We start from the raw sequence: 12896 nt of genomic DNA, 5'->3' as shown, positions 1-12896 counted from the left end.
CTCCTGGATCAGCTTTTCTGAATGGTTGACGCTGGATGCTCAAATGCTTCCGATCCTGGAAAAGTGGTAAAACTCGCTTCTCTCGACGCTAAAATCTGGATATCAAGCCCTCCTTCATGCCTTACACTTTGCATGTAAACTAGACACCCTGAAGCTCATGTTTGTTGTGAATGCACCATAAGGGTTACATGACAGCATCTACTTACATAGGTTCTGTGCTGTCTTGGCATCCAGGATACGAAGCTCCTTTGTCTTCTTCTTGAATTGGGGCATTCGGTCATCAGTCTCATCACTCACATCCTTTTTTACTGCAATATAAAAATAAACAAAAACAAATAAACAAACATATGACAATATGTTTACTATATACTGCTATGCAGCTGCTATTTGCAAAGTTAATGACCTGCCAAAATTAGCTGAGCATGGTCATGTAGATAACAATTTACCAAGTTGCATGACTATATATTATCAAATAAATTTAATTGGACTAGGTATCGTTAAATTGGACGGCATCTAATTGATCTGTCTATATGCTTTGATATGGGATGTAAAAGATAATTTGTTAATATCTTAAAGCATTCTCATGTCAACTGGAGCTGTTTCTCAACAAATATTGTGAAGTAGTCTAGAAAAAAAATAAATAAAAAATATTTCCCGGGACATATCCGTATTTCACGTCCTGTCCCTGGCGTCCTGGGTTTTTTTTAGAAAGTGAGGAAATGTCCTGATTTTTTTAAATTACCTTAATTGGACCATTAAATTTACAGGCGCTAGGGCACTGCGCACGACGCTGCGTGTGACGTAATCCCTGAGCTACGTCAGTGTGGGCAGCCCTGTTCTTAATCAGAATATAGATTGCGTGGCTGTCAGTACGCCAACAACATGCAAAAGCGCAAATGTATGTTTACCGACAATTTTCAAATAGTTTCCCCCCTTTCAGACTGGGTCGAGACAAATGGGAGGCCTTGTGCACGTGTGCAAAGCAGGCACATATGTCTCGGTGTGCAATGGAGGTGCAAGGAATCTGAAAAGTCACCTGGACACCGAAAGTAAAGATAGTCTATTGATATATCTGTTCGTTTTTGCTACACAAGAGGTATTTTTTGTTAATTAGCTCATTTGTTAATTTATTTTTTCCAATAGCCTACAGAACAGACATTATTTCGTTCATTGCTGAGGCTGAGTATCATCTGTTATTGGGAGTTGAGAGTTATGGTTAACTTTTATTGTTAAGTGAGGGATGTTTAGATGAGACATTATTTCTTTCATTGTGCTATTCATTCATTACAGGAATTGTTAAGCATTTTTAATAAATACATTTTGAATGAAATTATCGTTTGTTATTGGAGTTATTGCTGTTGACTTTTACTGAAAAGCATTTTTTAATAAATCAACTGTAAATATCATGTTATTGTGGGATTACGTAGGTCTATGTTAAGTGAGTGCATGCCACAGACATCTCTATGCATGGGAACAGAGATCCCAACCCCCCTGCTCCAAGGTGTCCTGGTTTTCCCAAATGAAAATATGGTCACCCTAATATATAGTGAAACACAAAACATATAGTTCATTGTACAGAGTGGTCTAAACATCTATTTCTCTTAGTTTTCATATTATAGTTAGTGAAATTGAAACATATTTTTTCCTAAAAGAGGGAACACAATAGACTTGATGAGTAAAGCTTTAATGCAACACCCTTCAAAATAAGGGCAAAAAAAGTTTTGCCTATTAACATGTAGTTTTTTAAAGTATATTCACTTAAACTTTATTCGTAGGAAAAACTGAGATAAGAAAAAGTCAACAAACATTTGGGGTAAATTTCAGAGGGAGATTCCCAAAGCATGAACTTTGTGTGGAGTCTTGAATAAGGGTGAGCAACAATTATTTTGTAAAAGTTCTTCACATTATTTATTTAGGATTGTCAAAAAATAGGCTTCCTGCCTGAGGGCATAGTCTGTAGAAAATCAACTTAAATCTTTCAACTTTCCAAGATGAATGAGAAAAAGTGCAACTCCCTACAAATCCAAGAACCCAGTAATAGCAGTCCACAAAATGTACCCCCAAATAAACCTTCTTGTTCTAGAAAAGAAGACATTTTAAACTTTTCACACGAGGAAACATTTAGGAAAATAACATCCGTATTTGTACTCCAGTAACGTCAAGCATGTCTAAAAGACTTTTTTACAGCATATATAGCAGCAGGACAACATTTTAAATTAGAAATAAAGGGTGGAGGAAAATTTATTTTTTCACAATAAAGAAGGAGCAATATGAGAAAGAAGACTCCTTAGATCCTTCATTCTCCCCTGACGGTTTCTGTGAGGCAGCACACTTTGTTGCTAATCATCACAACTGCTCTGTTTAAGCCCAAGGTGGGAGTCTCAGAGGAAATCCAGAACAAACAATCTGCTCCCTTAGTGCTGGCTTACATATTTGAAGAAAGAATCAAAGAGGCAACATCTCCTGGGCACCTAGAGGAAGGAATGCTTAAGGCGCCTACCTAACTCTGCAGTGCGCTGTCAACATATCACAACAGGCATGGAGTTGTTTACAGTGTTAAATATTGCTAAATTGCAAAAAAAGGTTAAACTGATGAAACAGATAGAATTATTGTTGATTTCCTGTCAGAAAACTCAAACTAAAGATGCTCTTTAGGAGCCCGAAGCACTCAAGGCCTCAAACTCAAAGTCTGAATACAAGCTGCATGCAGACAAATCTTTCCTTGTTTTCTCTATTGATGTTTCAAGTAGATGTGAAATCATAATTTCTTAATTAACTAAGAAACAGTGCATCCCACATATCCAACGATTCATTATGGAAGCAGAATGTGCTATTGGTTTAAAGGTATAGTTGAGGATGTTCTTTTTTTGGGTGGATCATCAAAATAAGTGGTCCTCCTAATTGTCAGTCATTCTGGTGATATGTTTACATAAGGCTGCCCTACTGTATGTGCTCATCCCATTTTCACTTAACGAGGCGAGTGTTACATAGTGGAAAACATTGCAAATCTTCTTTTGGAAGGTAAGCTTGTATGAGTGATGCAACAGCAACTTTTAAACAGAGCGTGCACGAGGAGAAATGGGCTCGTGAATGCTCTCACACATGTTAAATAGGCGTTCTCTCTCGGGAGCCACTACAGGGTTGTGCATGTGCATTTTTTTTAAGTGAAAAGGGCAGGTCTTTTCAAAAATTTGCGAAGAAAATAAATTAATAAATTAATTAATATACAAGACAGTAGGCCTACTTGAATAATTGCTTTAAAAATGAGAAAACAAATAGCGAAATAAATAGCGAAATAACAGAAATAAAGTGTTACATTTAAGGATGTTTTGGAAAAAAATTGGATTTAGGTATTAGAGCAACACAACAGTATGACTGAGTAAGAACACTAATCCATTGTGCAGAAACTTCCTGTCAGTGGCCTCAATGTTTCCTCCCACACAGCCAAACTGCTCAGGAACAGTTTAAGGGAAATGGCAAAGGGCCAAGTGATTATCTGGCCTCTAAACATATCAGATTTCAATCCACATCAACACCCACAGACTGTGTCAAAGCAGGTTCTACCAATGAAAGCCACATTCTGCAACCTACAGGACCCAAAAGAGCTGCTGCCAGATATCAACAGATGTCTTTGAAATAGATTGACTTCTCCCTTGGTGCTGTGATATGATTTTCATATAAAGTAGGATTTATATTAAAATGAAGATCAGTATGAGGTTAATTAATTTGTTCATAATTTAAAGTTCAACTTACATTGAAAAAGCATGATTGCATGAGCAATCATACATGTTAAGCTTTTCTGTTAGTAAAAATAAGAGACAGGCTGCTAAACCATCAACCAGGGGGGTAAGCTGCAAAAGGTCATTTCTGAGAACTTAATTCATTGAAAAATTAATTCAAGCACATTCATAGAAAGTTATGTGGAAGGATAAGGTGTTTTAGGAAAGGGAATGCAAGAAAATAGCACCTTGATAGAGGGCAAGGATAGCCTTTATTTAAACAAAAAATATTACCGGTATATGAAAAGCTGTACTCTACTTTGCTGGGAAACTGAATTATTGGCTTGAATTAGCTTTAGGGCATGACTGAAATCTACAGAAATGAACACTTCCAACATGTCACTTTTCATGTAATTCATGTATAGAAAGTCTAATAGGTCACTTTTTGAACTTCATGTTGCATGAGGTGAAAATACAGAGTATTTCTGCAGTACATTTCAGCACTGTTCTGTTAGATCCCCTAAAACCACTCAATTAAGAAGCAACCTTAACTCACCCATAAACGTACCAGTAACAACATTTATATTTTTACATTTTTTAGTATTTCTTTACTGAAAGGAGTGATAAATCATCAGTCCCTTGACTTAGACAAAGAGACATCTATATTATCTTCCTTTCTGATTACATTAAGAAACTAACTTAAGCCAAAAGTGAAAATCAGCTCCTTTCTGTACCAAATTATTCTCTGCGACCTCTACTATCTATTTACTCTACAGCCACTTTAATCTCTCAACGTGATACCTTACATTCTCACCAGGGTGCTCTCAGCATACTGGTGTTCACCTTTGCCTCCAGGCACCCATGCTGCTCATTATTAAAGAAAGTACATTTAAAAACAATAATGAACCATTCTTTTCTATCCTAGCCCATACATCTCTGAGTTCTCCTGCAGGGAGCTGAGCATTGGCATCAGAAGGCTGACTGAAACGACTGGTTTTTGCTGGTTGACTCAATTATGCCACGAGTCACATGTGTTTCCTCTGAGCGCTGCATGTGAACTGATGGGCCCTGGAGGGCTTGCACACATTTCAAGCTGCCACATTGTCAGCGTCCCAGGTGTGTAGAGAGGATGAATATAGGTGGCATATACCCAGATGGCTGGCCACAACAGAACCTCTTTTAAAGTTTAATAAATGAAAACAAAACACAGAAGTTTGGAGAAAGTTACTAAACATCCTCCCCTCTGGTTGGCTTTAAACTTGAGTTTTTTCTTTTAACTAACAATAGCCCAATCATAGAGTCGGCTTGTTGCTTCTTCAGCCATAAAAAGCTTAAACCGTATGACATTCTAGGCCTGCAACAGCTGATTGAAGTCCTTGCCAATATTAGGACGTGTTCTTTTAGTTGTCCAAAGGCTAAAATTTAATACTGTGAAAACAGTGCTCATGTTTGTTAAGCAGAAGCTCTCAAGAAGACACACAATGCAGAGACACTTGTGACTGGAAAAACCTACAAACTTGTGTGCAATAAAATTAATTTATATGATTTCAATATTTATCAGATAATGATAAGATAAAAAAAAATCCAGATTGTTAATAAAAATAAAAAAAGAATAAATAAATCCTTTTTGCCAGGAATTTATGTTGGATCATTAGAGAAGTCATAAAATACTAGACTCACAATGTTCAAAGATTAACAATACCCTTTTTGGTTTGTTTTTAAAAATGGATCCAATGCATTTACGATGAATGTTAATGTTAAAAAAATACACACAAAAAATAAACAAGGAAGCTGCATTTCATTGGAAATTCTTAACAGACCATAATATCTGAAAAATTAAGCTGTTACTTTATTCTCATTTTTCTCTTGCATGTAATATTGTGTACCTGTCCCCTTAAAAGAACATAACTTTTTATCTGCAATATTCTTGACTTTCCTTTTTTTTTTTTTTTTTTTTTTTTTTTTTTACTTTTATAGATTTCAACCTTCTTTTTTTTAGTGTTTTTTAAAAGTTGAAATGGTAAATGATTGGAATTACTAGCTGAATGTGAACTACTGCATCGTCTGGACAAAATGTGATTAAACCTGACCAAGTCAGAGCTAAATAAATATCATACACAAAATATAAATTAATAATTATATTTTATATTTACATATTCCATTTTGCCTTACAATTTTGGTATCATAACCTATCTGAGACATTTTACATTTATTTGCTGGCTAAAACTGAACATTTATAGTGCTAAATATTTGCTAAAGTGCATTTCATGTTGAGTTCCCATTTAAATAGACCTTTCTGTGTATTCCCAAAAATGTAAAGAAAAAGGATATTTGTAGACAGAAATGAAACAATGAAGATGTTGAAGTGCTTAAAAAAACTAAACAAAATAGTTTTCTATGTGAAAACTATTGTGATTGTAAGAAACTTCTTTAAATAGGAGGGTGATTAACATCGCTCTTTTCCAAAGGGAGTTACCAAATTCTTAAAATGGAAAACACACATGAATGTTTCACTTAGAAAAAACAAAAAAAAACAACGCTTTTGGCTTATTAAGCACGATTTGGCATTCATCTGTGTGGGCTTTGGATTGAGGTATACCCATGAGAAACTGTATGATAACAAGAGTTCTCCAATACTTGGACATCCAGTTTGTTTGCTGGCCCATAATCACTCTCCTGGTTTCCTTCCATGAGATATCTCCCTCAAGACGTCCATAAAACCCAGGGCATTAGAAAGCTAAACACTACCACATGTTCACTTCCGGACACAGACTCCCAGGATGAGCCCTGCCACCAGGCACCAGAAAATGAGCAGGCCTTTAAAAGACAGAAAACAGCAGATGACAGGTCTTCAACTAACATATTTAAAGGCAAAGAAACATGGAGTGGGACAGACAATGTGGAGTCTGGTCTCCTTCGAAGCAATTTACTCCTTCAAATGTGCAATCTGCCCGCAAACATGGGTCTCTTCCTCCATATCAGGGACTCATGCTGAGGATTCAGCTGCTGGAAATCTGCCAGCCTGACTGAAGGAGTTGGAATCTGAAGAAAAGTCATTGTCTTCTGCCATAAAAATACCAGTTCTTCAGAGCTTGACTTTATTAATATACATGTTTTATGTATGTATGCTAAAACGTGAGCGGGACAAGAGGAAAATGTCAGCTGAACGCAGAACAAAAAGAAATATGTAAAAGCAACAAGACACCTTGAACAATAACCCTGTTTCTAATTTCCATGTTCAGTTCCTTTAAAGGGAGGTTTCGTTCTTTACCTTGAAGACAAACTGGTGATTAGATATATAGCTGTTTCCACTCCTCCTACTGTCTTGGATGCTAAACAGATACTCCCACTTGGAAAAATGGCAATCTGTCTCACTGAGTCAAGCTTAAAATGTATAATTTTCCTGTCATCAGAGGAAACCAATAAGGCATAAAAAAACAGAATTTTACTTCGCTATTACCAATTACTGTTAGTGTTAATACACTTATTCACAATAATTAATTCATTCCTCCCAGTTCTATAAATAAGTAATATATAAAGCTATAAAATATGCCTAATGATGATGATGATAATGATGATGATGTCTGTGTTCTTTTCATTGTTGAGCTTGTAGCCATTCACAAAAAGCATCTTTCCTAAAATCTGGTACATCATCTGACCTTATAGTAGACTGCTGTGTAACATAAGATGCTGATTATTTACAATGTAAAGCTTGAATGACAACTTGTCCAATAGGTGAGTGACTGCCTACTGGTAACAAAGAAAAAAACATCCATTAAGCATTTGACTACAAAGATAATTTGTTTGGGAAACAAGCAGAGACATGATGATCAGGAAGTAAATGTTCATACCATGGGGGGATTATGACTGTCACATGTGATCATAAAGATCATAGACTGAAAAAAAAAAATTTTTTAATTTCTGTGTCTTCTGTCATTAAAAATCCTCTGTCACTCTCCACGAATTACTCCAAACAAGTAACCCTTCTTTTTTAACTAAAAATTAAACTTTGTTCAAGCCACAAAAAAAAAAACAACAATGTTTTTCATTTGCTTGAATGACATAATTTGAGAGTTTTTAATTGGAGTCTTTGGAGTATTGGCATTTGCAAGTCTGTTCATTACAAGCAGACAGAGCTATTGATTTTTTTTTCTGTAGGGTGCTGGTTTGTTGGGTCTCCAAGCTACTCAGCCAAGCAAGTTCTGACTTCCTTCACCTTCCTAAATAAATGGTCATATTGTTACTTAAACAACTCCAATTTGAGCTTGGGATTAACCTTGCTCACATTACTGCCTTATCTATGTTGCATTTAAGATATATAACAACAAAATTCTACTAACCTTTGCTTTTTGCATTTTACATTTTTCTTGACTTTTGTCTTTAATGGAAATTAATATAACTATGCCAAAGAGTTGTTAAGATAACATGATGTACTGTCAGATAATCTTTAAACAAGAAGATGTTTGTTCCCCCGGATATTTTAATTGTACTCCTCATGTCAAGGTGAGCTATTAAGCAGTGGGACCTGTCAACTATGCAATAATTACCTTGCCTAATGATAACAGATAATACATTTATAATAATACTAATACTGATTATAGAAACTTAAATTGCAAAAAAAAAAAAAAAAAATATGGAAGTTGCAATTAAATGTATCTCTAGTCAGATTGCGCATTTAAAACATCTGGTTCTGTTTACATGAGAATACAAGGTGCGTAATCAGGAAGCAGGATGAGTCCCACTGAGTGATACTTTGACCTGAGGCCAATAATGTCTTCAGTATGCAGGGAGCGGCTCAGCCCACGGTGGAAGGTGCACAGCTGGGCTTGGAGCAAAGCCCAGTGAGAAAAACGCCTCCTCTTCTAATTGAGACAGCACAGATCTCCCTTAGTGACCCTCCCATTTCTATTCCAAGAGGGAAAAAAGAAAGAGTCCAGGACATGGGGAAAGTTTTCTGTAAAAAAAATAAAAAATGTACTTTTATACAGGGATGAATCTCAGTAGAGATGTTAGGGTTATGGCCGGATGTGCTCAATTTACGAAATTTGCCGTGATTTATAGGACATTAACACACCCAGGCAATTATTTTTTTTTTATTTTAATGCTCTTTAATTAAAGTTCTGTTTCAAATGTCCTTTTGAATCAAAAAAGTTAAAAATGAAAACGCAAAAAATGTTATCAATAAACAAATGCTTTTTAAAAAAGGGAATAGCTCAAAGCATAATCAATGGCCTGGGGCTTGTATATCCTTTTAGCAACGTTTAATCAGCTCACATCTACACAGCACAGTTTTTCTCTCTCTCTAAGAGTCCAAGAGAGTGTGGGAAGGCTCTGACTTTGCCTCAGCCTGTTAAATTGGTCATGGAGACATGCTCCTGGGGGCAGTGAATGGATTGAGCCTGACAGCCAATCAGTTCTAGGAAACTGTTCTCTGGTTTTACCAAAGCAGCTCATTGTGACCCATTGTGCTTGAGCGCTGGTGGGAAGGCGCTAGTTGCTGGTCCAGTCGGCTGCACCTGGTGTCCGTTAAGACCCCCGCTATGCAGCTCAGCCTTGAGCATTCAGGAGGTAGCACTAAAGGTGGGGCTGTGTCAATATGATGAGAATTTCAGCCAAGATTTGAGGGTAAGGTTGTTTCCTGGATAACTGCCGAATTTACTCAGGTCCCTCTGGTCTTTATTACCTCTCCCAAGCCAATGCTACATGAGATCGAGCCCAGAGAGAGGGTTCAGAGTGTACTTGGCCAAGGCTGAAGATATTTTAAAATGTTCATCTCCAGTGGCAGTAAATTTTTACACAAGCTGCTGCAAAATATATCTGTAGGCGAACTAAGATGAGAATATTGACATGACTTTCACCTCTCACTTTTAAAGGGATATACCAAAAGTTGTTGCAGAATTTTTAGGAATAAAATAGGCTTTATACACAAGGTCTGTCATAAAATACCGTCCATGCACCTTCGTATAAATTTCACTTTAAAAAAAGTTTCCAAATATAATGCAGTGCTGTCAAAGCATGATACGTGACACAATATGTAAATAACTTCTTGCTATACATCACTGTAGTTGGTGGTTGTAATCTTTTACTTTTCTTAACAGACACTTTGAAAACTCAGAAGACAAACAAACACAGCACTTATTTGGGAGTGCACTAAAGCCTGTATTACACAGCAAGACAATTGTGGCTATTTTTGCCCCGCTCTTTCCCTTCTTAGCCATCCCAATAATCGGAATGGCTGTAAAGATAATCTTAGCAAAAGATCTTGTTGTGTGTGGCGTCTCAAGAGTCACCGGGTCTGTTTTCTGAGAAGTCATGTCTGACATCTGAATTTGTTTGATTGATTGATATCTGTTTATGTGTGGTAAGATGTGGTTGCTGTGTGGCTCTGCACCAAACATTGTTAGTCTGAACCCGTTATATCTGTTTTTATTGTTAGATGTGTGGTTTATTAAGCTTTAAAAATCCCCCAACTGTTTTAACAGAAATGGCCAACGAATGACATTACCATATATTTGACTATGCTACGAAGGTGCTGCACTCCACTTGCAACAATGGATGCTTGAAAATAACAGTAAAACTGACAGCATAGATTTCTTCGATTAACTTGGCTAATAACTATCCAACTACTCTATTACTGTTGGGGTATTTTGGGGAACTGATGGCTTTTAAAGGTGCAGAAGGAAATCTTTTCTGACACATTTTTTACCACGTGGCTTGAAGATCTCCCCACAGTCACGTAGCAAGCAGTGAAATAGAAGGTCTGGAATGGTGCCTGCTACAGTGTGAAATCAATGAGTAACGTCCACCAATAACGAAACAGGGTCCGTTGTACATTGTTGGTCCCTGACATGTCAATTGGGGTCATCTGCTTGTCTCTCCCCCCTGTGCGTGTACCCTGACACATGAACGAATCGACCCCCCAATGCTCGTGCAGGACGCCATGGCTGGAACCTGGCCACTGTTATGCTATGTTCACACCTAAAGCAGCACGAGCAGCAAAAACGCCTGTGCTGCTTCATTTTTGATGCTGCTACAGTACAAGTTTGGTTCTGGTGCGCGGCTGAAGCATTTTGCTGCTCTTGCTACACGGCGAAAAAAGCAGAATTGATGCGTGTTGGGCAGAGCTACCCTATCCTTTCTTTGCCTGTAACAATGGCAGCTATATTTGCTGCGATCAGTGGATAAAAAGTAGTTTGAATCTATTTTGAAGTGAGAAAGTCCACCTGTAAACATCTTCTGTGCAGTCAGTTCATCCAGATTATCATCCTGCCTTCAAATATTTTTTCTGTAAACTAGCTGCTTTTGTTGCCACTGATGCTTTCGGTGTGAACGTAGCATTATGTTGTTGTTAGCTTGTGTCATGAGCACTCGGTCTCGGCTTGTTTGTCAAAAATATAGCTTGCCAGAACCTTTTTTTTCAAGATGACCTACAGCACATTCAGGAGGAAGGGATTCATCCTGTAACTAGTGGTCTGCAAGTTCAAGCCCCCTCTCTGTCAGTCTTAGTCGCTGTACCCATGGGCAAGACATGTCCCCCACCGTACCTCCTGTTGGTGGCGAGAGTGATGCTGCTTGTAAGACGGTCCCGCTTCTGATAGTCTGCCAGTCTAGCTTACCAATATCACTGTGGGAATGAGTAAATGACTGAATATAGTGCAAAGCCTTTGACCTAATAAATCAAAATATACAGTATTGCTTGAAACTTTACACACCCTCCCGTTAACAAAATGATGAAATTCACACTAGTAATTAAAATGACACAAACCTGAAAAAGTAACAATAAATAAAAATGTACTAAACGATAATTCAGTAAAATACTGATTTTGGAAATTTTTATTAAAAAAATGATTTTGCAAGAAAATAGTCCTAAACAAATTAAAGTACCTTTCTCATGAACAGTAACCCAACATAGCTGTTAAAAGGTGCAGAGGGTACCTCAAAATGTTGCTAAAAAAAGTATATATATATATATATACAAATATATATATGTGGATGTTTTTATTCTATCTATAGATTAGAAATTAATGTCAGGATCTCCATTTTTATTTTATATTTTCAGTCTTTAAATGGTGTATCAAGTTTCCAATTACCGTTCACTCAAATTAGGGATCTTTATTAGATTCAAACTTAAGAGTACCCATTTGGTGTACTGCATTTTGGAACTGTGGAACTTCTCTGTTCTGCTTGGAAAGATGTGACGATAGAAAAGTGGGGAGAAAAATATAAAACATTTCTAAAATAATAGAAAAAGACATGCTGGCAATAGGCACGGTAGGGTTTTGTGTTGTAATGCACCTCATGGAGCCAAGTTTTATCATTCCGGCAACCGGAACCCTAGCACTCTGACACTGCACAAAGTTTATCCTAAAACAATGCCTTTGATAATATAAAAGTTCAATCAAAATAGAAGCTACACTACATGAAAAATGCAAAGACAAACATTTGCAAGTTTTTGAAAGCCAAATATAAAGCATTCTAAAAATATATCCTTAAAATTATTTGCAAATTAGTCTTGTCATTTCTAACATAGGCTACGGGAGCAAAAAGCAGCATGGGCTCTGTGTGTGCTTGTCCTACTTTTTTTTTACAGGGTTGCATTTTTTACATTTGTTAGCTGGCAGAACATAATATGGCCTGTTTTCCTTTTATTGAAGACTGTTATTCTTTACACCATCCTTTCTTGTGAAATTAAGCTCTTGTGTCTTTATTGCTTCGTTATTATACTAGTATAAAAATAGCATGCTCAACCAGCAGGAAAGAGTAATGCTGACAAAATGTGTTTCACTTTGCATTTTTGTCCTTTTGCATCTTTGTTTGTTTGTTCATATTTCTTGACAGACAAATTGGTATGCAGAAAGTCGACATGCCAAAACATGATGGCCAAAGACAGGTGATGTGAAAAAAATACAGATTTTCCTATTACAATGACACCTGACAGAGAATGGGAAAAATAGGGCAGCAAGTGAATATTTTGACCTTGAAGTTGATGCAATGAAAACTGAATAAATACACAACTGAAAAGATTTGTGGGATTTTAAGAAAGGCCCAGGCCATAGTATCTACACAATGGCAGTTTGAGTTTGTGTTCAGGACCTTCAAAAGGTTTAAATAAAAATAGTCAATGGCTCATTTAGTCAAAGAGGAATGGAAGATCGGTCTGCGTTTTCAGATCTGATT

General features: G+C 36.8%; 1 protein-coding gene across 6 annotated transcripts in view; it reads right to left on the bottom strand.

Moving 5' to 3' along the window:
* Positions 1-12896, bottom strand: part of diaph2 (diaphanous-related formin 2) — a 542053-nt gene that overhangs the window by 258657 nt on the left and 270500 nt on the right. For all 6 annotated transcript variants that reach the window (XM_038281299.1, XM_038281303.1, XM_038281304.1 and 3 more), the window contains one exon: positions 207-308. In XM_038281299.1, coding sequence (XP_038137227.1) covers positions 207-308 — 102 coding nt within the window. The remainder of the gene's footprint in view (positions 1-206; positions 309-12896) is intronic.

This window comes from Cyprinodon tularosa, unplaced genomic scaffold, assembly GCF_016077235.1.
Source record: "Cyprinodon tularosa strain WSP-4 unplaced genomic scaffold, ASM1607723v1 ctg17, whole genome shotgun sequence".
Classification (NCBI taxonomy): domain Eukaryota; kingdom Metazoa; phylum Chordata; class Actinopteri; order Cyprinodontiformes; family Cyprinodontidae; genus Cyprinodon; species Cyprinodon tularosa.
This window is presented reverse-complemented; position numbering and strand designations above follow the sequence as displayed.